The following is a 27,803-nucleotide window of genomic DNA, read 5'->3' as shown; positions in this document are numbered from 1 at the left end:
GAGCCACATTCCCAGCACCCCCGTGCTTTAATTTTTTTAGTTTCAGATGGACACAATACCTTAATTTTATTTATTTACTTTTATGTGGTGCTGAGAATCAAACCAGTGCCTCACACATCCTAGGTGAGTGCTCTACCACTGAGCCACAACCCCAGCATCCCCCAGCACTTTTTTGTATTTTATTTAGAGACAAGAGTCTCACTAGCATTTAGGACCTCGCTAAATGCTAAGGCTGGTTTTGAAATTCTCTTGTCTCAGCCTCCCGAGCCGCTGGGATTAAAGACGTGAGCCACGGCGCCTTTTTTTATTTTGAGACAGGGTTTCTCAAAATTACCCAGGCTGGCCTCGAACTTAGGATCCTCCAGCCTCAGCCACCCAGGTAACTAGGATCACAAGTCTAGGCCACTGAACCGGCTTAAACGTTTTTTTGTTTTTGTTTTCTTCCCCTCCTCCTGAGGGAGAGAATTCTGCCAGCGAGGTGGGGTTAGCCTCGGCAGAGATAAGGAAGCGATGATAAGGGATGCAATAGGGAGTCACGTGGTCCGGGTTTAGAGCGTCGAATGGTGGCCGGCTGCAGCCTCCAACGCTGAGAGAACCTCATTGAACCCACGAGCCTGTGCCCCAGGGTTATGACCGTGCAATCCGGACTCGAGCCCCCAGCAGCCCGGGCAATCCAATCTTCAGCCGCGCTGCCCACATACCACGCTCCTCCGCCCGCCACTGCGGACCGCGCTCTTCCGCGTGTCTACGCCCACCCCCATGGCAGCCAATCAAAAGCGCGGTGGTGTAACCGGGAGCGTTTTAACCAATCGCTGAGCCACGAAGTTAGGCCAAGGACCAATCCGAGCGGCACCTTCTCGGCACCACCACCAATGGTCCCGTATGGCGGGGCGGAACTGCGGCCAACGGGCATGCGTGTTTCAGGGGGCCAATGGGAGGTGGCGTCTGAGCAGCTAACTTGCCGAGGCTTCCCGCGGCGGCGGGGCGGGGTCCAGGGTTCGAGCCTGAGTCCCGGGGAAAGGGGTGAGTCTGGAGCGGGACACCGAAGCGGCGCGCCCGGGAAGTCATCTGGCAGCATGCGCCCGGTGGGTCATCAGGAAGAAGGCTGTGGCACTGGATACGCTTATCAGAATGTGGGCGGGAGCACCCGCCCGCTCCGGGCTGGCCAGATGTCCGGCGGGTGCACAGCGCAGTTACTGCCCTGCCAATCGAGTTTGGAGGTTTCGGAGGGTCGGGAGGTGTTGCTTCCCAGATACACACCTCACCCCGATTCTACCTTTAAAACTGGTTCTAGGTCCAGTGGAGACGAGGAAGGAGGAAGTGGCCACACCAAAAGTCCCAACCTCAGGATGTCATCCCAGACGGTAATGGGAACGTTTATTAAGCGTTGACTGTGCCAGGCTCTGTGCCAAGTACTTTCCCTGCCTCCTTTCATTGACTTTTCCCAACATCTCTGAGGTAGACGTTGGTACATGCCCATTTTCCAGGTGAGGAAGCTGGCTCAGAGAGGAGCCCCGAAATCTGGCAATGTGACCCTACAACATTCTTCTCCTTCCAGAGCTGTCTTATATCAGTAACATCTATAGAATCGCTGACACCCCGATGATACTGGAGACCTGGGCCCTGAGTTGCAGGGGCCAAGCTGGACACAAGCGTGTGTCCTTCTCCACCCCCATCCCCTGGGGAAATCGGCAGGGACTGGGGTCTCTCATGGGGACAGATGTGAGGAAGGGGAATTACTGGGATGCTGAAACCAATTATAATGGTTTGATTGATTGATTGATTGATTGATTGGTACTGGGGATGAACCCCAGGGTCTAGGGTATGCTAAGCAAGTCCTCTACACCCTCAGCCCCAATAATAATTTTATTCTCATTTGGGTCATGTTTGTTAATTTTTTCATGCCAGTGTCAAGGTTTGTGCTGAATGTGCAGAACCACATTGAAACTTCACAGTCATCTTTCCATAGCAACATTATCAGCACCTCCACTTTCAAGATGAGGAAACTGAGGCCTACAGTGGCTAAGCGAATTGCCTGAATTGACATAGGAAGCTCAAGGACGCACACTCAGGTTTGTCACAGTGCCTGCCTGCCTGGTTTTTTCAGGGAAGTTGGTTAAGAGTGGAAAAAAAATTTTTTTCAGTGCTGGGGATTGAACTCAGGGCCTTGCACATTCTAGCAAGTTCTGTACCACTGAGCTTCATCCCCAGCTCAGGGTGGATTTTTATATTGGTGCAAATTTGTCAAAAGAAGGGAAAGTTCAAGCCAGGTGTGGTGGCACACACCTGTAGCCCCAACTACTTGGGAATTGAGGCAGGAGGATTGCTTGAGCCCAGGAGATTAAAACTAACCTGGGCAACATAACAAGACATCATTAAAAAGGGGAGGGGGGTTAGTGTTACTAAGGACAGATATAGTAGGTGGAGATGCATACCACCCTGTGAACTGAGGTTCAGGGAGGGGAATTGGGTCCTAAGGTTGCACAGCCAGGGGAGCCAGAATCTTGGGCCTCAGCCTGGGTGGGTGCAGGTAGAGGTGCTAAGGGGGCCTGCAGAGAGAGGTCTGGGAACTGATGAGGGTCTTTTCCCAACAGAGCCAGCTGTGAGGAGCATGCCTCTGTGTCAGAAGGGGTCTGCTGCAAAGGGCAGCAGGCCCCATGGGGACAGAGCTCAGCCCATGGCTGACATGGGAGGCCTGAAGGTATTTCTGCACTGGGCTGGCCCCAGTGGCGGAGAGCCCTGGGTCACCTTTACCAAGTCCTCACTGACTGCTGAGGAGGTCTGCATCCACATCGCACACAAAATTGGTAAGTTCAGGGCACTGACATGATGGCCAATTGGGGGGTGTAAGCAAAGCCAGGCCCCATCCATCCATATGCAGGTTTCTTCAGCACATATTCAGTGAGCACCAGCTGTATGCCATCTCCAAATCACTGCCCTTGTATAGCTGATATTCTAGGAGGGAAGATGGCAGGAAACAATTTTTTAAAAAATAAGAAGACTGTATCAGAGGGCAGAGATGATGAGAAAAATTAAGCAGCAAAGAGAGAGGTGGTGAGAAGGTTGCTCTGAGAGGGTGCTGCTTGAACAAAGTTGAGGAGGTGAGGGAGGGAACCATGGGAGTATCTAGGGAGATGGTGTCAGGTAGAGGGAGTGGCAGGTACAAAGGCCCTCAGGTGACAGCTTGCCTGGAATAGTGATGAGACTAGTGTGGCTGGAGCAGAGTGGATGAAGGGGAGCTGGGAGGTAAGAGAAAGGGCTTCTTGTGAACCATGGGAAGAATTTTGGATTTTATTCCCAGTGAGGTGGGAGCCATGGAGGATTCTGCACAGAGGAGGGATGTGACCAGACTTGGGTGCTCACAGGTGCCTTCTGTCTGCTGTGGGGGGAGATGAACCAGGAGACCTGGGTAGAGGTGATCCAGAAGGGAAAAGACAACAAGGATCCACAGGCCATACCTAGCAGGGGAAGAACTTTTAAGTTAACACTTTCTCCTGAGGGCCTGAGTGAGCAGAGCCATGGAATGATAAGGAGATCATTCCACATCAGTGGATGTTCTGGAGGCTGGGAGTACAGGGCTTGGGGCTGGCACCTGGGGAGGGTCTTTCTGCTGTGTATTACTGTGGCAGGGGTGAGAGCAAGTGAGCAGGCCATCTCAGGCCTCTCTTTTTCTTATAGTCACTAATGCCATCATGTGGACCCTCCTCTCAAGACCTCATCTAATTATAATTACCTCCCAAAAGCCCCACATCATTAACAAATGACTCTGTAGATTAAGTTTCCAACACATGAACTTTTTTTTTCTTGTTTATTTTCTCTATTTTTGAACCAGGGATTGAATCCAGGGGCACTTAATTGGTGAGCCACATCCCAACACTTATTTATTTATTATACCAGGGATTGAACCAGGGAGTTTGACCACTGAGCCACATCCTCAGCCCTTTTTATATATATTTTATTTTGAGACAGGGTCTCACTAAGTTTCTTAGGGCCTTACTAGGTTGCTAAGGCTGACTTTGAACTTGACATCCTCCTGTTTCAACCTCTCAAGTCACTGGGATTATAGGCTTGTGCCTCTGCACCTGGCTCCAATTTATGAACTTTTGGGGGACACATTCAAACCACAGCAAGGGGATGTGAGGGTGTTCTGGCTGTGACATCTGTCACCCCATTGATCTCCAAGGTTGATTTGACTGACATGGCTAACTAGGCAGATGTCCCCTTCCTCCCTCACTGCTCTATGTGCGTCCCCTTGAAGTGGCAGCTAGGCGGAAGAGAACAGTACCCCTAGAGGAGGACCGCTCTTCCATCAGGGGTACTGGAGACGCTGTGCTCTCCTGCTAGATCCTCCACACCATAGCATGGGCGAGGGGACCTGTGCCCAGCAGCGGCAACAACGTGCACAGGGGTCCAGAGAGCTTGATCTGTTTGAGGAAGCAAGAGACTGACCATCGATTTTCAGAATCTGGAAGTAAGAATTGAAACCAGAACATAAGCAGAAGCCAGGTCATGGTTACTCATTGTGTAAATGTTAGGTTTTATTAGTGGGAACTGGGGAGCCAAGGAAAGTTTAAGCAAAGCATTCTGGTTAGTGATTTAGGAAGCTGTCTCATAAGGGAGGTGTCCTCTTTTGTCATGACAACAGTACAATTAGATGCATTTTTTTTTTAATATCAGGGCTTGAACTCAGGGGTACTTACCCACTGCACTGAGCCACATTCCTAGCCCTTTCTAATATTTTATGTAGGGACAGGATCTTGCTGAGTTGCTTAGGGCCTCACTAAGTTGCTGGATCCTCCTGGCTCAGCTTCCCAAGCTGCTGGCTGTGGGCCACTGCCCCTGGCTACTTGTATCGTTTTTGATGCATAACTTGACTTCATCTAACACATTGAAACATGCATTTTCGGAGGCAATATACTTTCACTTCTGGATATCTACCCTGTAAACACCTAGCTCACGTGTTCCAAGGGACGCATGTGAGAATTTTTGGAGTTGCCTTATTTATCATAGCAAAATATGAGAGACCATCACAAAGTCCCTCTCCAGGGAATGCACAAATAAATCATGCTGTGCTTGAACACAGGAATACTGTGCAGGCAGGAAAACGGAACTTTACCAAAGTTGACATATACATAGTATGAAGCTTTTTTTTTTTTTTTTTTCTATTTTTTTATTGTAAACAAATGGGATACATGTTGTTTCTCTGTACATGGCGTAAAGGCATACCATTTGTGTAATCATAAATTTACATAGAGTAATGTTGTTTGATTCATTCTGTTATTTTTTCCCTTCCCCCCACCCTTCCCACCCCTCTTTACCCTCTATACAGTACTTCCTTCCTCCATACTTGTCCCCCTCCCTAACCCTAACTCTAACCCTAACACTAACCCTTCCCTCCCCCCCATTATGTGTCATCCTCCACTTATTAGCGATATCATTCGTCCTTTGGCTTTTTGAGATTGGCTTATCTCACTTAGCATGATATTCTCCAATTTCATCCATTTGCCTGCAAATGCCATAATTTTATCATTCTTTATGGCTGAGTAATATTCCATTGTATATATATATACCACAGTTTCTTTATCCACTCATCAATTGAAGGGCATCTAGGTTGGTTCCACAGTCTGGCTATTGTGAATTGAGCAGCTATGAACATTGATGTGGCTGTTTCTCTGTAGTATGCTGATTTTAAGTCCTTTGGGTATAGGCCAAGGAGTGGGATAGCTGGGTCAAATGGAGGGTCCATTCCAAGTTTTCTAAGGAATCTCCACACTGCTTTCCAGAGTGGCTGCACTAATTTGCAGCCCCACCAGCAATGTATGAGTGTACCTTTCTCCCCACATCCTCGCCAACACCTGTTGTTGCTCGTATTCTTTTTTTTTTTTTTTTTTGATTCATTCTGTTATTTTTTCCCCTTCCCCCCACCCCTCCCACCCCTCTTTACCCTCTATACAGTACTTTCTTCCTCCATACTTGCCCCCCTCCCTAACCCTAACTCTAACCCTAACACTAACCCTTCCCTCCCCCCCCCATTATGTGTCATCCTCCACTTATTAGCGATATCATTCATCCCTTGTCTTTTTGAGATTGGCTTATCTCACTTAGCATGATATTCTCCAATTTCATCCATTTGCCTGCAAATGCCATAATTTTGTCATTCTTTATGGCTGAGTAATATTCCATTGTGTATATATACCACAGTTTCTTTATCCACTCGTCAATTGAAGGGCATCTAGGTTGGTTCCATAGTCTGGCTATTGTGAATTGAGCAGCTATGAACATTGATGTGGCTGTATCTCTGTAGTATGCTGATTTTAGATCCTTTGGGTATAGGCCAAGGAGTGGGATAGCTGGGTCAAATGGAGGGTCCATTCCAAGTTTTCTAAGGAATCTCCACACTGCTTTCCAGAGTGGCTGCACTAATTTGCAGCCCCACCAGCAATGTATGAGTGTACCTTTCTCCCCACATCCTCGCCAACACCTGTTGCTTGTATTTTTGATAATCGCCATTCTAATTGGGGTGAGATGGAATCTTAGGGTGGTTTTGATTTGCATTTCTCTTATTACTAGAGATGTTGAACATTTTTTCATATGTTTATTGATTGCTTGTACATCTTCTTCTGTGAAGTGTCTGTTCATTTCCTTAGCCCATTTGTCGATTGGATTATTTGTATTCTTGGTGTAGAGTTTTTTGAGTTCTTTATAGATTCTGGAGATTAGTGCTCTATCTGAAGTATGATTGGCAAAGATATTCTCCCACTCTGTAGGCTCTTTCTTCACATTACTGATAGTTTCCTTTGCTGAGAGAAAGCTTTTTAGTTTGAATCTATCCCAGTTATTGATTCTTGCTTTTATTTCTTGTGCTATGGGAATCCTGTTGAGGAAGTCTGGTCCTAGGCCGTCATGTTGAAGATCGGGACCTACTTTTTCTTCTATAATCTGCAGAGTCTCTGGTCTGATTCCAAGGTCCTTAAACCATTTTGAGTTGAGTTTTGTGCAGGGTGAGAGATATGGGTTTAGTTTCATTCTGTTGCATATGGATTTCCAATTCTCCCAGCACCATTTGTTGAAGAGGCTATCTTTTCTCCATTGCATATTTTTGGCGCCTTTGTCTAGTATTAGAAAGTTGTATTTATTTGGGTTTGTGTCCGTGTCCTCTATTCTGTACCATTGATCTACCTGTCTATTTTGGTACCAGTACCATGCCGTCTTTGTTACTATTGCTTTGTAATAAAGTTGAAGTTCGGGTATTGCGATACCCCCTGCTTCATTTTTCCTGCGAAGGATTGCTTTAGCTATTCTGGGTTTCTTATTCTTCCAGATGAATTTCATGATTGCTTGCTCTATTTCTGTAAGGTACGTCATTGGGATTTTAATTGGGATTGCATTGAATCTGTATAGCACTTTTGGTAGTATGGCCATTTTGACAATATTAATTCGGCCTATCCAAGAACATGGGAGATCTTTCCATCTTCTAAGGTTTTCTTCGATTTCTTTCTTTAGTGTTCTGTAGTTCTCATTGTAGAGGTCTTTTACCTCTTTTGTGAGATTGATTCCCAAGTATTTTATTTTTTTCGATGCTATGGTTAATGGGGTAGTTTTCATAATTGAAGCTTTATTTTTATATTTTTGTGTTTTGCCATACTGGGAATGAAACCCAGGACACAACCATGCTTGCCCAAGCACTCCACCATGGAACTATATCCCCTGCTCCTCTAGATGAAGCTTTAAAACTTGTCATATAATGTAAAAGCCCACTGCAGAAGAACACCTGTAGTATAATACACACATTTAGAGTTTATAACATTCAAGTCTAGGTCACAGAGGATGTGATAATGACAAACACTTATTTAGCTGTATGGTTGTGTTATTGCAAGAGGAAAAAGGAGGAGGATGTAGTTAAGAGGCTCAATTGTACTATTTGATGATTGGCACTTAGGTGATTTTAAGTAATTCTGAATGGATGACTGATCAATTGATTATTCTAGGGATTGAACCCAAGGGCACCTAGCTACCGAGCTACATCCCCAGCCTTTATTATTTTTTATTTTTGTTTTTTGGTGTTGCAGATTGAATTCAGATACATAACCACTGGTGAGGGGCACGTAACCACTAAGGCACATCCCCATCCCCCCATCCCAGCCCCCTTTTTTTTTTTTTTTGCTGAATTGCTTAGGGTCTCGCTAAGTTGTTGAAATTGGCTTTGAACTAGCAATCCTTCTACCTCAGCCTCCCCAGCTGCTGGAATTACAGGCATGTGCCACCATGCCCTACGCTTTTTATTTTTTATTTTGAGACAAGGTCCTGTTCAGTTGCTCAGGTTGACCTTGAACTTGAGATCATCCTGTCTCACCCTCCTAAGTCACTGGGCTTGCAGGTGTGCATTACTGTGCCCTGATGGAATAGATAGTTTAGGTAAGATTTTGTTGTTGTACTGGTGATGAAACCCAGGGCCTTGTGCATGCTAGGCAAGAGCACCACACAGCTATAACCCCAGCCCTTAGATGAGATTTACAAATGAGAAGTAAATCAGGAGGCTGAAGCAGGAGAATTGCAAGCTCAAGGCTGGCTTCAGCAACTTAGTGAGACCCTGTCTCAAAATAAAAAAATAAAAAATAAAAAGGGCTGGGGATGAAACTCAATGGTAAAGTGCTCCTGGGTTCAATTCCCAGTACCCCCGCAACAACAACAAAAAAAAGATTTTTAAATAATGTATATAAAAGCAAGGATGCCATGGGTCGCCAGTGTGGAGAACAATGGCTTATCTGAAGGCCACACAAAGGTTGGGCTTTGGATTTGAAGGAGGTTGTTCGTCTGTTTTTCTGCCACTGTAACAGATGTCTGAGGTAATCATCTTTAAATAGGTTTATTTTGGCTCCCAGTTTCAGACATTCCATTGGTTGGGCTGTTACTTTGGGCCTGTGGCAAGGCAGCATATCACGGCAGGAGTACATGGTGATACAGAACCACTCACTTCACAACCAAGAAGCAAAGAGATTCCATGGTCCTCCTCAAAGGAAAGTCTCCAGTGTCCTAAAGACTTCCCATCAGACTCCACCTTTCAAAGTTCTGCCACTCTCATAGTGCTATCCTGGGGCCAAGCCTTTAACACATTGGCTTTTGGGGAACATTTAAGATCCAAAATACAGCAGAAGTGGATAGATCTCAAAGAGATATGAAGTGTAGAAAGAGCAGGATTTGGTGACTACTTGCATCTGAAGGGTGTTCAAGAAGTTCTTCAAGTTCTGGCTTGAAGAACTAGGCAGAGGAAGTTCAGGTTTGGGGACTGTAGATGAGATCTGTTTGGAATAAGGCACACCTGAGGGGGTCTTTGATGTCCGGGGAAGACAGAAGAAGTTAGTTGGATATATCTTTGGGGTTGGAGTTAGCAGCACATTGCTAGCCAGTTCTGTAATCATGTTAGTCAGTCTGGAGTATGTTTTGCTGCTGTAATAAGCAACCTCCAAATCTTCCTAACTTAAGGTAATCAGGTTTTCCAAAAATCAAATGCAAGTCAAATGGCTCACCTCCACTGCAGAGCTTCACCACTCTGTAGAAGGAACTTTCAACATCCTTGGGGGACAGGAAGATGGCAAGAGGGTTATTTCTAGACTCAGTAGTCTACCTGTCCCTTCTGTTCACATCCCATTGGCTAGCAGCCAGTCCATGGTCTCATCCTAGCTGTAAAGGAGAATAGTTCTCCTGCGAAGCCACAACATGTTCAACAGATTGCATTGTCCTCTGCACACATAACTTAAGACCAGCTGTAGGCAGGGTAGGAGACCCAGGGAAGGCACGTGAAAGGAGACAGCAGGCCTAGAAGTCCTTAGGGCTGATGGCAATAAATGACATGGCTCCTGACCTCATTGCTCCCCTGTTGCAGGCATCACTCCACCCTGCTTCAATCTCTTTGCCCTTTTTGATGCCCAGGCCCAAGTCTGGCTGCCCCCAAACCACATCCTAGAGGTCTCCAGAGATACAGGTCTGACACTGTATTTCCGCATGAGGTAGGTGGAGGCCCCTTGAAAACCTTTCCCCTTTTAATCTGGAGCTGCTCAGTGCCTCTGCTAAGCCTCAGCTGCATTCCTCCCCTTCCTACAGGTTTTATTTCCGAAATTGGCATGGAATGAATCCTCAGGAGCCAGCTGTATACCGCTGTGGACTCCCAGGGGCTGAGACTTCCCCAGAACGGACAGAGCAGGGGGCACAACTCTTGGACCCAGCCTCATTCGAGTACCTCTTTGAACAGGTATGAGCAGGGATGGGGAGGCAGAACCATTTATGGGGCCTTTGGAATAGTCTAGGAACCCCCACTTCCCTTTCCAATTTAATACAGCTAATATGTTTCAACTTATGCCATCTGTATTTAGGCTGAGTGAGAATGAGTGCTGGGATTGATTAGTGATGTCTGCCACTGGCACAGGATTGGGAAGAATAGGTGTGTGTGCTGTGTATTTAACCATTCTAGAAAAGGTGGTCTCTCCTTCCCCAAGATGCCCAGAAGCAAGGAACTAGATTTCTGTCACTAGAGAATGAGAGCATTCTTACACCTCCCTTTCTGCCTGATTCCCCTACTCCCAGGGCAAGCATGAGTTTGTGAATGATGTGGTATCACTGTGGGAGCTGTCCAGTGAGGAGGAGATCCACCACTTTAAGAACGAGAGCCTGGGCATGGCCTTTCTGCATCTCTGCCACCTTGCTCTCCACCGTGGTGTCCCCCTGGAAGAGGTGGCCAAGGAGATCAGGTGTCTGGGAAGGGAGTGGGGCTTCTGAGTAGGTGTGGGGAAGTGCACCATGCATGGAGGGCTGGGTGGGCCTCAGCAAGTGCTTACTGAGCACGCCCTGTGTGCCGACACTAGCTCCGGGTGTCATGGACACAACAGTAGATGCCTCAGACAAAAGTCCCCCACCCTCTGGGAGCTCACCTCTCATGAAATCGGCAGGCAGTGAACAAAATCCCAAAGGGAAATGTGCAGTGTTCGAGATGGTTATCAGTGCAATGGGGAAGATTAAGCAGGAACCCAATGTGGTGGCCTCACCCATGATCCCAGTGATTTGGGAGATTGAGGCAGGAAGATGATAAGTTCAAGGCCGAACTTGAACTTAGCAAGATCCTGTCTTAACATAAAAAAAAAAAAAGGGCTGAGAATGTAACTCAGTGGTAAAGCAACTTTGGGTCCTAACTCTAGTACTGAAAATTAAATAAATCAGGACTGAGTGTAGCCCCGTGGTAGAGCACTTGCCTAGCATGTGTGAGGTCCTGGGTTTAATCCCCAATACTAAAAAAAAAAATAATAAAAAATAAAATGAATTAAATAGGAATATGGAATATCAGGGGTGAGAGGTTTGTAATTTTATTTCTGTATCCATTTATTTATTTAGTTAATTTTTTTTGTGGTCCTGGGGTCAAACCCATGCTAGGCAAGTGCTCTACCACTGAGCTACGTTCCCAGCTCTTTGTTTATATTCTGAGATGGGGTCATATGTTGCCTAGGCTGGCCCTGGACTCTGCCATTCTCTACTCAGCCTCCAGAGTAGCTCAGACTTCAGGAGCCAGTGGCTTAGGTTAGTATTGTTAAATTAGGTAAGTTAGGGAATTCTTCATCGTGAAGGTGATATTCAAGGAGGTGAAGGAGGGAGCTATGTACACTTCTAGGAAAAACATTCTATATAGAGGAAGTGCCAGTGCAAAGGCTCTGAGGCTATTTCATGCCTGATATGTTGGAGGAGGTATGACTGGAACAGTGGGAGCCAGGGCCTTATGGGAGGGGGTTGGAGCAGGGAGGAAGGAACTTGGCAGATCCTTAAAGCTTTTGACTTTGAGAACTCATTAAAATTCAAGGGAAGGCCAGGCATGGAGGTGCACTCCTGTAATCCCAGTGACTGGGGAAGTTAAGGCAGGAGAATTTCAAGTTAAAAACAGCCTCAGCAATTTAGCAAGACCCTGTCTCAAAATTTTAAAAAGGGCTGGGGATGTGGCTCAGTGGCTAAGCACCCCTGGGTTCAATCACCAGTACCAAAAAAGAAAAAACAAATCAAACAAATAAAATAAAATTCAAATTTCAGGGAAGGAAGGAGGCTGGATTCTGGGAAGGTGGAAGCCAGCCCTACTTCCCTCTACAGACAGCCTTGGGGGAATCTCTGCTTTGCAGGAGGGGCTGGGATAATTGGGGCACACTGCCTGGAGGAGGCAGCACAAGAGCTGTGTCTTTCCGGGACCAGCTGTGTTTCGTTTTGCTTTGCTTCCCAGTGCCAGGGGGGTTGAGCCCAGAGCCTTACATATGCTGGGCATGTGCTGTACCCCTGAGCCACATCCCCAGCCCCAGCTGCCCATGAAGCACATGTTTTTTCAGTCCCTGCCATAGACTCTGAAGAACTAGAACTGTGACAACAATGTACAGGAGGGGGTAACCCACCCAGCCTGGAAATCAGGGAGTGTTTCCCAGGTAGGGAACTTCTCTGCTAAGGCCCAGAGTTGATTGCTTCATCCAGTCGCACTGGCAGCGTCTTCTAGGCAGAGGGAACAGCATCTGTGAAGGCTCAGAGGCAGATGGCAGCAAAGGCCTCTTTCTAGGGGAATTGGCTGTAGGTGACTGTCCGAGTGTGGACCTTGGCCCAGCCCTTGTCGGGAGTACTGGGGAGCCCTGGGAAGCTTGGAAGTGGGGGAGGGAGAGAGCAGTTTGGGAGATTGAGACCAAGGCACGGAAATCTGTGATCTAGCCATGTTGGTGGTCAGCTGCCAGCAGGCGACAGGCAGAAGGGGATGGATTGGGGAGAGTGAGGAGGCAGGACTCTGAGCAGCAGAGAGATCGCCCAGAGCTGTGTATTTTATTGATGATCATAAAATAACAGCAGCTTCTCCTGTGATGGTAACAGCCGAGGCTGATCCCTAGTCCAGGCACTTTGCAGACAACAATTCACCGAGTTCTCTCATCAGCCTTAGAGGTGGGCACTGTTTGGTCCCATTTCAAAGATGAGGCTCTAAAGGAAACAGAGCCCTTTCAAGCTTTCAGAAGTTGCCTGAGACCTGGGATTTCAGCTCGAGTCTCTTTGGGAGGTCTGTGTTCCAGACCCACTCCCCTGGGTTGGTCCCCCACTTTCTTGCCAGTGTGCATCTTCTCTTGCCGAGGCAGCTGAGGCTCAGAGAGGTTAAGCCACTTGTCGTATGTCACTCAGCCAGGCCTGCCAACCAGGCCCCTGACTGTCCCCTTCCATGTCAACCCCACAGTTTTAAGGACTGCATCCCTCGCTCCTTCCGGCAGCAGATCCGGCAGCACAACGCACTTACACGGCTGCGCCTGCGCAATGTCTTTCGCAAGTTCCTGCAGGCCTTCCAGCCAGACCACCTCTCCCAGCAGGTTGTCATTGTCAAATACCTGGCCACCCTGGAGCATCTGGCACCCCGCTTTGGCACTGAGTGCATACCTGTGTGTCACCTGGAGCTACTGTCCCAGGCCGAGGGAGAGCCCTGCTACATTGGGGACAGCCGGCAGGCCCCCGTGGGCCACAGCCTGGAGCCTGCCATGGGATCCCCCACCCACGAGGTGCTGGTGACAGGCATGGACGGCATCAAGTGGCGGCCAATACAAGCAAAGGTGAGCAGGATGCCTCTTGCACTCTGGGTTTGGGTAGGCCTGGCACGGTGGTCCTTACTCACCTCTCTGATGGGCTCCTGGGATAGCAGTGGTGAACCCTTTTTCCACCTGCCTCTGGGCTGTGTCCCTCTGTCCCCTGGGGTCTGTTTTTTGGAGAGCATCCTTTGTCTGCCCCCTGGGGACCTGATTTCTGGGACCTAACCTCTGGGGAGCCCCTTAGTTGTCTGGCAGTTGGGGGTGGGGGCAGGATTCTCCTCTCTGCCCTTCCTGAGGTTCTGGCTTCCAGCCTGTGTCTCTCTTGGGCATGGGTCCCCATCCTGCCTGTGCCACTGGGACTCCTGAGAGGGGTTCCAAAACGGTTGACTGGCCCTCGTCTCCTGTCCCCTAGGGAAGATGCAGGGGATAAGTGGGCTGTGCCCTGCTTTGTCTTCTGCCCCGCTTGTTGGATTTGCAGGGTTCTAATGATGGCAGCCACAGCAGCAGGAATTCCCGAACCAGCCTGTCTGGGAAGAAAGCCAAGGCCCACGAGGCAGCTGGCCAGCCAGCAGTCAGGCCGAGGGAGCCGCCATGGGCCTACTTCTGTGACTTCCAGGACATCACGCACATGGTGCTGAAAGGGTGCCACGTCACCATCTACCAGCAGGACAACACGTGCCTGGTGGGGCCCCTGGCCGGCAGCCGGGCGGGGGGCAGCTCTGGCCGGTGTCACCTGCCTGACGTGCCCTGGCCTGCAGGAGCTGAGTCTGCCTTCCCGGGCTGTGGCCCTGTCCTTCGTGGCGCTGGTGGACGGCTACTTCCGCCTGACGGCCGACTCCAGCCATTACCTGTGCCAGGAGGTGGCTCCCCCGCGGCTGGTGATGAGCATCCAGGACGGCATCCACGGACCCCTGCTGTGAGTGGCCAGGGTAGGCGAGGTGGGCGGGCTGGGCTGCCCCCACCAGGGCCACCAGGGCCACCAGGGCTCCTCTGCAGGAACTGTGTGGTGTGCACGCGCCTGCTGTGCATGCGTTTCAGCCGTGTGAGGTGCACCACTGTGGTTCCTCTAGAGCATGCATGCGCTTGTGCACGTGTGTGTTGGCTGTGTCATGCGTGTGCATATCCCAGTGAACGTGTGTGTCTGTTTCTGTGTGCATGGGAGGGCAGGCACATGTGCGTGCACCCGCCTGGGTGTGAGTTCAGGCACCTACTGTGTTCACCTGCGTGTGCACATGTGTGTGTGTGTGTGTGCACACACGTGCAAGTGAGGGGCGCATGCAAGCGAGGGTACTGGGATGATGGAACGCTATGTCCTCATGAGAGGGCTGCATTTGAGACTGTCACCCTGCGTGTCTGGATGTTTGTGATGCAGCTGTCACCTGCTCTGGTGATGGCACTGGGGATTAGCAATCACATGTGGATGTTGGCATTGCACAGAACGGGTGATTTTCATGGGACAGTGTGTTGTACTAACCCAGAGGTCATTTAGGGGCATGTCAGGAATGTCCACCTACACAGGTGTGTCTGTGCTGGGATGTGTGGGTCCCTGTCTAAAGGACTCTGTCAGTGACATGGTGCTGCGAGTATGCGGTGGTCAGCAGGTAGAGATCATGTGGCTCTCTGCATGCTGCAGGGTTTGCGACTGTGGCTTCTCTAGTCATTGGCTCTGTGTCTGGCTGTCCCCTGTAGTACCTGTGACACTGGGACTTAGCACCTGGGGGTGTCGGAAGAGGTCTGACCTCTCAGAGGCTTGTCCCTCTACCAGGGAAACTTAAGTGACCATTTTTCCTCCAGTGGCTGCAGGTGCACTTGCCATCACAAGCAGGCATGTGCTGCCACCAGTGCGGTGTCTCTGGGCCCATCATGTTAGCCACTGTGTGTGGCTACTGGGCCTTTGTGGCCGACACCTGTAGTGCCTGTTTGTTCTAGTGAGGATCGTCTGTGATGCCAAGGCCCCATGTTAGTCCAGTTTTCATTTCTGTAACAAAATACCTGAGATGAGGTTCTTATAAAGAGAAGAGACTTATTTTGGTTCATAGTCTGGTCCAAGGTTGCGGGCCCATATCTGGTGGTGGCCTTCTTGCTGGCAAGCCTGGGGCAGCCCAGGACATCACCTAGCAAGAGACAGGCAGCACAAGAGTGTGTCTTCTCTGGTCTCTCCCTCTTTTTTTCTTTTCTCCTTCCGATACTCGGGATGGACACCCAGGACCCAGACATTAGGTACATGCTCCACCACTGAGCTACACTTCAGCCCTTTTTGAAGGGTCTTAGTAAGTTGCTGAGGCGGGCCTCAAACTTGTGATCTTCCTGCCTCAGCCTCAAAATACAGAGAGGCACCACCATGCCCAGCTTTTCTCCCTTTTCTTATAAAGTCACCAAGATTCAATCTGGGAGCCCTATCCTCTATTAGTCAGCTCTCTGACTAATAAGTGTAATAAAATGCCTGAGATAATCAACTTATAGGAGAAAAGATTTTTGACTCCCAGTTTGGAAGGTTTTGTCTGATCAGTTGGCCTTGTTGCTTTGGGCCTGTGGAGAGGCAGTGCCTCATGGTGGAAGCACATGGGGAGCGGTACTGCTGATCTCAAGGCCAGGAAGTGAGAGTTTGAGGAGGAGAGGGAGAGAATGGGGTCTCAGAATCCCCTTTGAAATCATGCTTCAATGACCTGAAGACCACTAGCCCCCACCTTTTAAAGGTTCTGCCTCCTCCCCAACAGTACCAAACTGGGGACCAAGCCTTTGGGGGACATAGAAGATCCGAACTATGGCATGCCCGCATGAGCTCTTCCGATCCTAATCTCCATCCCAAAAGCCCCATGTGACAGCTGGCTCTGGAATGTCTCTTAAGGGCTTATGTGTGAGGGCTTGGTCCCCAATGCAGCACTGTTCAGAAGTGGGGTTTGGGATCAGGAAGGCTCCTATCTCATCTGTGAATTAATCCACTGACAGATTTGTAATTGGACTTCGGGAGGTGGTGGAAACTGTAGGAGGTAGGGCCTGTTGGAGGAAGTAGGTCCCGGGGCATGCCCTGGAAGGGCTTGTCTTGCCCAGGCAAGGGGTGAGCAGTTTCCCCCCAAAGCCCTCTGCCAGGATGTCTCTGCCCCGCACAGGCCTGAAAGCAGTGGAGCCTGCTGACTGTGGGCTAAGACCTGTGGAATCAGTAGCCAGAATAAATCTTTCCTCCTCTAAGTTGATTTTCTCAGGTGTTTTGTCAGTGACAAAAAGCCAACATACCATGGGGATCAGACTCCAGGTATTCCCGGAGGGGACAAACCCTATTCAGACCAAAGCAGCCCCTATGTTGCCCTGTCACACTGAGTAATCGGATGCATCTGTGATCCTCGCTCTTCAGTTGCGTGGTAGACTGTCCATGTGTCACCCTGCACGTGATGATGGGTGGGTGTGCACCTGTCCCCGATTTGATGGCTGTTTCCTGTCTCATCTTGTCAGTGGCTGCCTCTGGCATTAGGTACCTGTGTGTGCCTGTCTTTGCTCTCATGCTGTGTCTCCGTGTGAGCGGCCCTGTGTGTGTGTGTGTATATGTGTGTACTTGGTGTCACCCCATGAACAACTGTTTTTTTTGCAGTGCTGGGGGTTGAACCCAGGGCCTTGTGCTTGCGAGGCAAGCACTCGACCAACTGAACTGCATCCCCGACAGCTATTTCTGACTTCTATCCTAGCTGGTTTGCATCCCTCTGGGCGGGTCTCATGTTGTCTTTGCCAGTTGCAGGTCTAGCAGTCACTACAGATGGCCTAATGGCAACCCTCTGACCCCCTAGGGAGCCCTTTGTGCAGGCCAAGTTGCGACCAGAGGATGGCCTCTACCTCATCCATTGGAGCACTGTCCACCTCCACCGCCTTATCCTCACGGTGGCGCAGCCCGAGCAGGTGGGCCTGGGGCTGGGGCCCTGGGCTGGGGCTGGGCATGAGCCCTGCCTGAACCTCTGCTCACTGCCCTTTCCACCCACCCCAGGCACCTGGAGTGCAGAGCTTGCGCCTCCGGAAGTTCCCCATCGAGCAGCAGGATGGGGCCTTTGTGCTGGAGGGCTGGGGCCGCCCCTTTGCCAGCGTGCGGGAGCTGCAGGCAGCCTTGCAGGGCTGCTCCTTGCGGGCTGGGGATGACTGCTTCAACCTGCGGCGCTGCTGCCTGCCCCGGCCAGGAGGTACAGGGTGGGACATGGGTGGGCACGGCTCCTCTCCCCCACGCCAGCCCACGTCAGCTACTTCACGTCCACCTCCAGAAATCTCCAACCTCATCATCATGAGGGGGTCTCGGGCCAGTTCCAGGCCACTTAACCTCAGCCAGCTGAGCTTCCACCGCATCCACCAGGATGAAATCACCCAGGTGGGGGTGTGGCAGGGACAGGGTCCCTGGGGATGTGGTGGTGGGGCCCTAGGAGGTTGGCAGGCAGCTGGCATCATAGCGGTATTCTATGCTACTATGCAGCTATCCCACTTGGGCCAGGGCACAAGGACCAATGTATATGAGGGCCTCTTGCGAGTGGGGGGCCCTGAGGAGGGCAAAGCAGATGGCGGGGACTCCCCCAGACCTGGAGGGGGCTGTGGGCAGCAGCTGCGAGTGGTGCTGAAAGTACTGGACCCCAGTCACCATGACATCGCCCTGGTGAGTGAGCAGGGGGCCGTGGCATGCTCGTGCAGTGGGGCAGGACGGGGTGAGGGTCACAGCCCCTGACCTTCCCGTTCCCGCAGGCCTTCTATGAGACAGCCAGCCTCATGAGCCAGGTCTCCCACGCGCATCTGGCCTTTGTGCACGGCGTCTGTGTGCGCCGCTCCGAGAGTGAGTGGGCCCCACTCCGCCCCATCTGCAGACCAGAGCCCCCGCTCATACCCACTCCCTGAGCTTCCCTGACCCTGAGTGCAACCCCATCTCAGACCTCTTCTCAGCTCAGCTCCCCTTACCCCAGGCTGTACCTTGACCCTCAGCCTCTACCCCACTCCTGACCACGTGCCAACCCTGGCTTGCATCTAACCCCAGATCACACCTTGGCTTTACCCATACGCTTCCCACAGCTACAGCCCAGTCCTTGCCTGCACCCAGCTCCCCACTCCATCCAGTCTCCCGCCCATCCAGCCTCCTCTGCAGCTGGCCCGTTCCCCTCTGACCCAGCAACACTGGCCCCCACAGACACCAGCCCTGTTGTGTCCCTTGGTCCTCCCAGACCTCAACCTCTGCATATCCAGCCTCACCAAGAACCTCGTGCCACCTCTGTCCCTCCTCTGTGTGTCCCTCAAAGCTGCTTATACAGATGACCCTGGCCCCACCAGTACCACAACCCCAAATGTGTGTTGGTCTCTCTCGCTGTCCCCAGCGCTGGCCTCGCTCCCACCCTGCCCGTTCCATTGTTCCTGTGTCGTGACCTGGCTCCTGCCCTAACCCCTGCATCCATACTGCTGTCCACCTCCACCCCTGGCTCCTGCTCCCGTGCTCACTGTTGTACCCCAGGACAGGCTCTTATGCCCACCGGACCCCAAGACCCCATCTGCCTCTGCTTCACCCCATACTCCATCTTGCATTTTTCTCCCCAGACTCGCCCCCAAACCTGTCCTAGCCCTTCTGTCCCCACATCATCCCCAGCCACAGGCCTAGCCCCCAAGTTGGCTTCTGGCCCCATGGAGGTGGGAGGCCCGCAGGAGGTGGGGCAACCCCTGGAGCAGCCAGGTCTTTGCAGACATCATGGTGACGGAGTACGTAGAAAATGGACCCCTGGACGTGTGGCTACGGCGAGAGAAGGGCCGTGTGCCCACGACTTGGAAGGTGGCGGTGGCTCAGCAGCTGGCCAGCGCCCTCAGCTACCTGGTGCGTGGGCGAGACTGGCACCTGTGTTGGTTAGAGGGGCTGGATGGCGGGGCATTGGGTGGGAGGCCAAGATACATCTCTTGGACCACACAGCACCCCCTGGAGATCTGTCCATAAATCCATCTGTCCTCCGTGCACAGTGTCCCAGGTCCCTTGGGTGCTGTCTTCTGTCTCTGGCCTTTCATCTCCCAGCCCTTCCTGGAACCACTTTCCAGAAGTCCCCCTTCTCCTCCTCTTCAGTGTTTCCTGGGCTCCCCTATATGCCAGGCCCAGACCTAGACCTGCAGATAACAACAGAACAGTCAAATCTCTGTGCTCAAGACATTTTCACCTGGAGAGAGGGTTGTATGTCGTCCTTCAGTGTCCTTGGGGGTTACCAACTGCACAGACGCTTAAATCCCTGCTACAAAATGGCATAGTGTTTGCCCGGAACCTGCCTACCTCCTCCTGTAGTCCTCATGTATCTATTCATTTATTTTACTTATTTAGGTAGTGGGGACTGAACCCAGGGGCACTTTACCACTAAGCTACCTCGCCAGCTCTTTTTAAATTTATTATTATTATTATTATTATTATTATTATTATTATTATTATACCAGGGGTTGAAGCCAAGGGCACTTAACCACTGAGCCACATCTCCAGCCCTTTTTTTAAAATTTATTTTGAAACAGGGACTCGCTGAGAAAGAGGTGAGACTTTAAGTAGGTGGGCTAGGAAGGCCTTACTAAGGCCACCTGGAGGAGATGAGGGAGGAAGCCAAGAGGAAATTAGGCAGGGAACAGCAAAGGCACTGGGGCAGGAGTGTGCCTGGCGTGCACTTAAGGACAACTACAGGGGCCTCTGGTCTTTCATTCCTGGCCATGAGTCTTGGCCACCAGCTCGAGGAGAATGAGAAGGACCCACTCAGACCCCATGCTGCCTGGTCACAACAACAGTGTATTGTCTTGGCATCCCAATAATGACCCCAACGTCTTTCTCACGTGGCTGTCCCCATGAGGTCCTCATGGGATGGGGGTTGGGGCTAGAGTCTGTGCCCCTGCCAAGTGGCCATGCCCCCTCTCCTTGTCTCCCACCCCAGGAGGACAAGAACCTGGTTCATGGAAATGTGTGTGGCCGGAACATCCTGCTGGCACGACTGGGGCTGGCAGAGGGCACCAGCCCCTTCATCAAGCTGAGTGACCCTGGTGTGGGCTTGGGTGCCCTCTCTAGGGAGGGTGAGTGCCCAAATAGTGCTGGCCACAGGGACGGGCTTCCCTGCTCCTTCTGCCCTTGGTGACTCTGAGCATGGTCCACAGAGAGGGTGGAGCGCATTCCCTGGACAGCGCCCGAGTGCCTGCCTGCCGGGGCCAACAGTCTGTGCACTGCAGCTGACAAGTGGGGCTTTGGTGCCACCCTCCTCGAGATCTGCTTTGACGGGGAGGCACCACTGCAGGGCCGTGGCCCCTCTGAGGTATGACCAGGGGATCCGTGGGCCCCTGGGGTTAATTGTGATCCCAGGTTTTTAAGGTCCTTGTGGAATCAGTAGTGCCCAGTGCATAGGAGTCAAGTAAGCCACAGGCTTCAGTGTTAGGAAGCGACCAGACAGATGGAGAAGCCCGGCTGCGGGAGTGGGGGATGCTCCTTCTTATCCTCCCAGAGCTGGTGGTCAAGACCCTTGGCCAGGGACAAAAGGTATCTAAAGGGTCAGGCAAGGCTTCCCAGAGGAGGTTTTATCTAAGCACAGAATTGGCTAATGAACCAGACCCAGAAGTGCAGCAGGAGCAGAGATCTGGCCTGTCCAAACGCTGGAGACTTCGCTACTCTCAGGAGCTGGGGTCTGAGGGGCAAAGAGCAGAGGTGGGCGACAGCCGAGGCAGGGTGTGCTGATGGGGAGCTGCCCAGCTCGGCAGTCAGCTGGACGTGGCTCTGTCTTCCTGCTGCGCCTCGGCTCCCTCATCTGTAAAAGGGGAATGGCAAGAGCAGGCACCATCCGGGCTCCGCCTCCTGTGAGAGGGGTGGGGCTGGGGCCCCGTGCTGAATCCCACGGGTCCCCCCTCCACAGAAGGAGCGTTTCTACCAGAAGCAGCACCGCCTGCCAGAGCCCTCATGCCCAGAACTGGCCACCATCACCAACCAGTGCCTTACCTATGAGCGGGCCCTGCGGCCTTCGTTCCGCACCATCCTGCGTGACCTCACTCAGCTGCAGCCCCACAGTGAGCCCCACCTCAGTGCTGGTTCCCTGCTGACACAGACATGGTGTCCTGAGGTCTCTCCCATACATGGGCGGGCAGCAGGGTTAAAAGGGGAGAGGCTGGGGGGAGAGGTTCAACTTTGGATGAATGAGACCGTTGCAGTTTTCCTTTTCTCTCTGGATGTGAGGTTGGTGTTTTCCGCCCAGTCTCAGACTAGCCAGGTGCCTGGTTTTGGTCTGTTTTCGCTTTGCGGTGCTGGGAGTGGAACCCAGACCTCCCGTATGCTAGGCAGGCTTTCTGCCACTGAGCTACGGCCTCCGCGCTGAGGTGTCAGTTTTGATGCAACTAATACCGCATTTGGTACAGGAAGTGGAATTTTCCAGCTGTTGGGGGAAAGTTTCCTTACCTCGGGGTGCTAGGGAGCAGTGACCCGCGTTGTTTCCCTGGTGTGGGCCTGCTGGGGAGAGGGCCAGGGTCGAACCTCACCTGCTATGACTTCCAGATCTAGTGGACGTCTCTGCTGTAAATCCAGACTCACCAGTGTCGGACCCCACTGTTTTCCACAAGCGATATTTGAAAAAGATCCGGGATCTTGGCGAGGTGAGGGTGGAGCCTGGAGAGCTGGGGGCGGGGCTTTTAGAAACCCATCAGGTGGGAGTTGGGGAATTAAGGGCAGTTCTGCATGAGAGTATGGGAGTTCTGGATAGGAACACCCTGAGCTTTGAGGGAGGTCCTGGGATGTAGACTCAGCAACAGAGTAGGTAGGGCCTGGGGCTTCCGGAACAGATCTACCAGGACCTAGAAACAGGAGTGGGGTTTATCTTCCTGTGCACTGCTGTCAGGGTCACTTTGGCAAGGTCAGCCTGTACTGCTACGACCCGACCAACGATGGCACTGGCGAGATGGTGGCCGTGAAAGCCCTCAAGGCGGACTGCGGGCCCCAGCTCCGCTCTGGCTGGAGGCGGGAGATCGATATCCTGCGCACACTCTACCACGAGCACATTGTCAAGTACAAGGGCTGCTGTGAAGACCAAGGTGGGCGGGACTGGGTGAGGCTTAGATGTGCAGGCCCGGGAATTAGTCTTGGGGCTTCAGGGCAAGCCTCTGGTTTGTTCAGTTAGAATTGGGGGTGCAGCCAGGCAGCCTCCTTTCCACCTGGGGGTCGCCACCTGCTGACCTGCTGAGGCCAAGATGGATGGGAGCACTGGTCCTTCCCGTGCACTGGGACAGGGATCAGGATGGGTCCATCCCGCCAGAGGACTGGGCCCAGTGTGTGAGGGTCCTAGCTTTCCTCCACACCTGGGAGGGGGCCGTGTAGGACTAAGTGGGGGTACCCCTGGCCCCTCCCTCTGCTTCCCCTACGATTCCTTCTTGGAAACAGGCGAGAAGTCAGTGCAGCTGGTTATGGAGTATGTGCCCCTGGGCAGCCTCCGAGACTACCTGCCCCGGCACAGCGTCGGGCTGGCCCAGCTGCTGCTGTTCGCCCAGCAGATCTGTGAGGTGGGAGGCTACCCCACCCTGTTCCTGAACCTGCTGCCCTTATTTGGCCTGCCCTGAATGATCCTGTCTCTCCCCGACTCCTGCTCACTGGGCACTGTCTTCACGTCCTTGAACTGACTTCCCACCCCCTGCTTTTGTGTGTCCAAGTTCGCCTGGCCACACCCCTCTTGACCCCACCCCAATCCACCTGCTCAGTTGGCGATGCCCCGAACCCGGCTCCTCTGGATTCACGCTCCTTCCACCTAGTTTCCTCTTCTGGTCCTGCACCAGCTTCCTGGCTCCTCCTTTTGCTTGATCCCACCTGCCACCCTACTCTCTTCTCGAGCCTAATCTCTTCCCCAGCTGTCCTGGTCACCGATCCTCAGACCCTGCGGCTGCTGGCTGACCCCTGCCCCATTGAACCTGACTCACCCTGCCCCCCGCCCCCAGGGCATGGCCTACCTGCATGCGCAGCACTACATCCATCGAGATCTAGCTGCGCGCAACGTGCTGCTGGACAACGACAGGCTGGTCAAGATTGGGGACTTTGGCCTAGCCAAGGCTGTGCCTGAAGGCCACGAGTACTACCGCGTGCGAGAGGATGGGGACAGCCCCGTGTTCTGGTGACCAGGCGGGGACACAGTCTGGGGCTAGGGGGATGGTGCCAGGGTCACCTGGAACAGGCAGGGTTGAGGAGACTGGGTCTCTGAGGACAAGGCCGGGTTCCAATGAAACTGGGCAGAAACTGGAGATGCGAGGGGGTGGGGCTAGAGCTCCACATTGCCTGGAGACCGGGGTCAGCTTGGCTTGGTTAAGTAGATCTTCACCCCACTCAGGCTGGGCCCTTAGGAGTGGGATCCCAACTGGGGCCAGAGGGGTCCCTCAGTCCGCCATGTGAGGGTTCCAGCCTGGTCTGACTCCCAATCCCTGAGGCCAGTCCCTAGACCTAAGTGTCGCCTCTCTGCAGGTATGCCCCAGAGTGCCTGAAGGAGTGTAAGTTCTACTATGCGTCCGACGTCTGGTCCTTCGGGGTCACCCTCTATGAGCTGTTGACATACTGTGACTCCAGCCAGAGTCCCCCTTCCGTGAGTGCCAGGCCCACACCCTTACCCTAGAGTAGGCTAGGGGAGTGAGAAAGGCAGGCATTCACAAGAGGCCCAGCCTCCACCCTAGCAGACACTCCATCTACTTGGAAAACGGGCCTTTTGCAGTGCAGGGGACTGTGATTGTGATGGAAACCTTACTCAAATGGACACGGGCCAAATAGGAGCAGCTTATACCATTTGCAAACGCCACTGGGAGTGGAGCCTGAGTCATGAGGTGTCATGTTCTTGGTTCCGTAGTATGTAGTAGCATCGCAAGCTGGCTCTCCCTCGTCTCTGGAAACTGTGTCCCCAGCCCTCCAGGTACCCAAACCTCGGGCCAGGAGACCAAGGGTCTTCTTTCCTGCCTAATTCCTGGGGTTCCTCTGATTGGTCTAGCCTGACTCATATGTATACCTGTAGCTAATCACTGTGTAGATGGGGGTTATAGTGATTGGTCAGGTCTGAGCAGAGGGGAGGAGCCAGGAAAGTATTGGATTGTCTGCACAGACAGAAAGCCTCCAAAAAGGTAAATAAATAGTTTTGATTTGAGCATTTTGGCGCAGACCCATATCCCAGCTACTCTGGAGGCTGAGGCAGGAGGATCACTCTGGGCAACACAGTGAGACCCCAATCTGAAAAAAATAAGTTTCTGACAGGTAGAACCCACATGTTGCAAGGCTTAAATAACAGTGAGCCCTTGATAGAGGCTTACTCCATGAAGAGCAGATTATCAGGGCTGGGGATATAGCTCAGTTGGTAGAGTGCCTTCCTCGTAAGCATAAGGCCCTGGGTTCAATCCCCAGCACCACCCCCCCCCCCAAAAAAAAAAAAATTGTCTACCTTTCATAGTAACCCCAGTGGAAGACCTTAGCATCCCTTTTCAGGGAGGCCCAAAGATGCTTAGTGGAAAGTTCAAAGTCATAGCTGAGAAGGGTCAAGGTGGGATTAGAACTCTAGTGATCTAGTGCCAAGTTTTTGGCCAGTCTTCCCTGCTTCTTGCAAAGAGCTTGTCTTGATTCTACCATAGAAATTCATGGAGCTTATAGGCCTCACCCAGGGACAGATGACAGTGCTGAGGCTCACTGAGTTGCTGGAGCGAGGGGAGAGGCTACCACGACCTGACAGATGTCCCTGTGAGGTGAGACCCTCCCTGCCTTTCCCCTCGCTCCTGTCTTCAAGTCACAGAGACAGCAGCAGCCACAGCCACAGCCCCATTTCTTCTTCCCTAGATCTATCATCTTATGAAGAACTGCTGGGAGGCAGAGGCCTCCTTCCGACCCACCTTCCAGAACCTCATACCCATCCTCAAGATGGTCCATGAGAAATACCAAGGCCAGGCCCCTTCAGTGTTCAGTGTGTGCTGAGGCACAAGGGCAGCACTGCCTGGGGGGTGGGCCCAGGCAGTACCCATGGAGAGGACCTCCTGCTCCCACCCCAAGAGGAGGAAGCTGACCTCACACACCCCTGTGCCTTACTCCTGTCTGGAGACCCCACCTCTGTGAACTGACTTGACTTCCGTGGCCATGAAACTGACCATGACCCTGAAGGATCCAGGATGGGCAAGGGGCTAATCATGCCCTTGGATCCCATTCTTTTGCCTTCCCCTGACTTGAAACCCGCCGTGTTCATCAGCTGGTAATGAAACTCATATTTTCTCTTCTGGAGGCTGTGGTCCTTGGGGCTCATCTTCAGCAAAGCGGGTTAGCTGGGGTCTACTTTGGGGAGCATGCAGCTAGTGTGAGAGACCAAGAGGTAGCTGGATTCAGTTATTAAACTTCTGCTCCCCTGGGAACCATTCTGGTAGCCTGGGGGCAGAGCTCAGTGGTAGAGGCTTGCTTACCATGAGAGAGGCCCTGGCTGTCCCCAGCACCAGAAGTGAAAGGTTAAGTACCTGGTACACAGAAGGCACTAAATAACTACTTGTTAAATGTACAAAGTACGCCTGGGGCCACTTGCCACATAGATATGATGTTGCCAGTTTCACTTTACTTCCTGTGTGGCCACATGCAAATGGCTTTGCTTCTCAACTGTAGGGATGCTGGTGCTTGGTACCTCATAGCATGTAAGTGTAAAGAGCTGATGAGATGGCATGTGTAAATTGCCTAGCAGAAAGACATGCAAATGATGCTTAATAAATATTTGATGTTATTGTTATTCTGGTGTTTGTGAAAGTGTTTCTGTTTAACAGGCCTGATTTGAGATGGATTATGAAGTCAGACACATTTGTGAAAGGCAGTTAAGTATTTTGCTTCTTCATCTCCATGCAGAACATTCCCCCGCTCCCCAGTACCAGGGATTGAACCTAAGGGTGCTTACCTACTGAGCCACATCCCCAGACCCCCTCCCTTTTTTTGTATTTTACTTAGAGACAGGGTCTCACTGAGTTGCTTAGGGCCTCAGTAAGTTGCTGAGGCTGGCTTTGAACTAGCAATCCTCCTGCCTCAGCCTTCAGACCTGGTGGAATTACAGGCGTGCACCACTGCACCTGGCTCCATAAAGAACTTTTAACGACTGTGTGTTGGGCTGGGGATGGCTCAGTGCTGTGCTTGCCTGGTATGCATGAGGCCCTGAGTTTGATGCCCTATACCACACCCACTCTCATTGCTCTCCTGACTGAAAATTCCACACTATTCCAAAGCAGTTTGGGTTGTTTGGTAGTTTTAGTGGTGCTGAGGATTGAACCCAGGGACACTATCACTGAGCTACTTGCCTAGCCCTTTGCTAATTTTTTTTTAAATTTCAAGACAGGGTCTCACTAAGTTGCCCAGGCCACCTCGACTTCTGATCCTTCAAGGAGCCTCAGCTTCCTGAATAGCTGGGACTATAGGTGTGCACCACCTATCTTAATAGATAGGCCTAATCTTAATTTTTTAAAAGCAGTTTTTCGGACTGGGGTTGTGGCTGTGTGGTAGAGTACTTGCCTAGCATGTGCGAGGCCCTGGGTTCGTCCTCAGCACCACATATAAGTAAATAAAGGTCCTTCAATAACTAAAAAAAAAATTGTTTAAAATGTAAAAAAAAAAAAAAGCAGTTTTAGGTTTCACAGCAGAGTGTAAAGTACAAGGTTCCCACATACCTCTGCCCTCCCTGGCCATAGCCTCCCTCATTATCCATATGGCACCCTGGAGTGGTACATTTATTAGAATCAATGAACCAGCATTGACATATTACCATCACCCGGAGTCCAAGTGAGGGTTCACATTAGGTTCATTTTTAAGGTTGCACAGTCTACGGATTTGGACGAATGTGTAATAACACATGTGGGGTCATCCAAAGTCTTTTTGCTGCCTTAGAAATCCTGTGTTCCACCTATTTATCCCACTCCTTCCAGGACTGATCTCTTTACTGTCTCCATAATGTTGACTCTTCCAAAATGTCATTAAGTTGGAATCATACAATATGTAGCCCTTTGAGATTGGCTTCTTACCCTTCACAAAATGAATTTGTTTCCTCCCGTCTTTCTGTGACTTGAGAGCTTATTTTTGGGGTTTGGTTTGGTTCTTTGGCAATGCTGAAGGTGGAACCCAGCGCCTTGCATAGACTACACAAGTGCTCCCCCCTTCCCAGCCGAGAGCTCCTTTTCTTCTTTTTACCTTTTTTTTTTTTTTTTAGTTATAGATGGACACAGTACCTTTATTTATTTTTATGTGGTACTGAGGATCCAACCCAGTGCCTCACA

At 51.5% G+C, this 27,803-nt stretch overlaps 1 protein-coding gene across 8 annotated transcripts; it reads left to right on the top strand.

The window, feature by feature from the left end:
* Positions 1 to 872: 872 nt before the first annotated feature.
* On the top strand, positions 873 to 26,278 carry TYK2 (tyrosine kinase 2). Of its 8 annotated transcripts, none has more exons than XM_079114663.1 (26): positions 873 to 1,023; positions 1,295 to 1,364; positions 1,970 to 2,072; positions 2,595 to 2,807; positions 9,884 to 10,007; positions 10,102 to 10,249; positions 10,582 to 10,745; positions 13,229 to 13,595; positions 14,050 to 14,253; positions 14,330 to 14,487; positions 17,351 to 17,459; positions 17,545 to 17,734; positions 17,813 to 17,916; positions 18,019 to 18,195; positions 18,282 to 18,369; positions 19,262 to 19,389; positions 20,468 to 20,603; positions 20,685 to 20,839; positions 21,431 to 21,581; positions 22,063 to 22,160; positions 22,403 to 22,595; positions 22,942 to 23,060; positions 23,490 to 23,662; positions 24,007 to 24,124; positions 25,152 to 25,262; positions 25,354 to 26,278. In XM_079114663.1, exons 4-26 carry the CDS (start codon positions 2,612 to 2,614, stop codon positions 25,486 to 25,488), a joined length of 3,546 nt encoding a protein of 1,181 aa, XP_078970789.1. In that variant the 5' UTR covers positions 873 to 1,023; positions 1,295 to 1,364; positions 1,970 to 2,072; positions 2,595 to 2,611; the 3' UTR covers positions 25,489 to 26,278. The 8 variants fall into 8 exon arrangements, with proteins under 8 accessions (XP_078970789.1, XP_078970787.1, XP_078970785.1 ...); XM_079114661.1 differs by having other exon boundaries at positions 1,916 to 2,072; XM_079114659.1 differs by having other exon boundaries at positions 1,909 to 2,072.
* Positions 26,279 to 27,803: the final 1,525 nt, after the last annotated feature.

This window comes from Sciurus vulgaris (assembly GCF_902686455.1).
Source record: "Sciurus vulgaris genome assembly, chromosome: 16".
In the NCBI taxonomy this organism is placed as follows: domain Eukaryota; kingdom Metazoa; phylum Chordata; class Mammalia; order Rodentia; family Sciuridae; genus Sciurus; species Sciurus vulgaris.
Note: the sequence above shows the minus strand (reverse complement) of the source record. Positions and strands in the feature narration are given on the sequence as shown.

Bases quoted from the DNA above. Each gene is read 5' to 3' on its own strand.
- TYK2 (XM_079114663.1), top strand. From the start codon at position 2,612: ATGCCTCTGTGTCAGAAGGGGTCTGCTGCAAAGGGCAGCAGGCCCCAT. The intron at 10,250-10,581 runs GTATGAGCAGGG...CCCTACTCCCAG, and splicing joins TCGAGTACCTCTTTGAACAG to GGCAAGCATGAGTTTGTGAA. The intron at 19,390-20,467 runs GTGCGTGGGCGA...CTCCCACCCCAG, and splicing joins CCAGCGCCCTCAGCTACCTG to GAGGACAAGAACCTGGTTCA.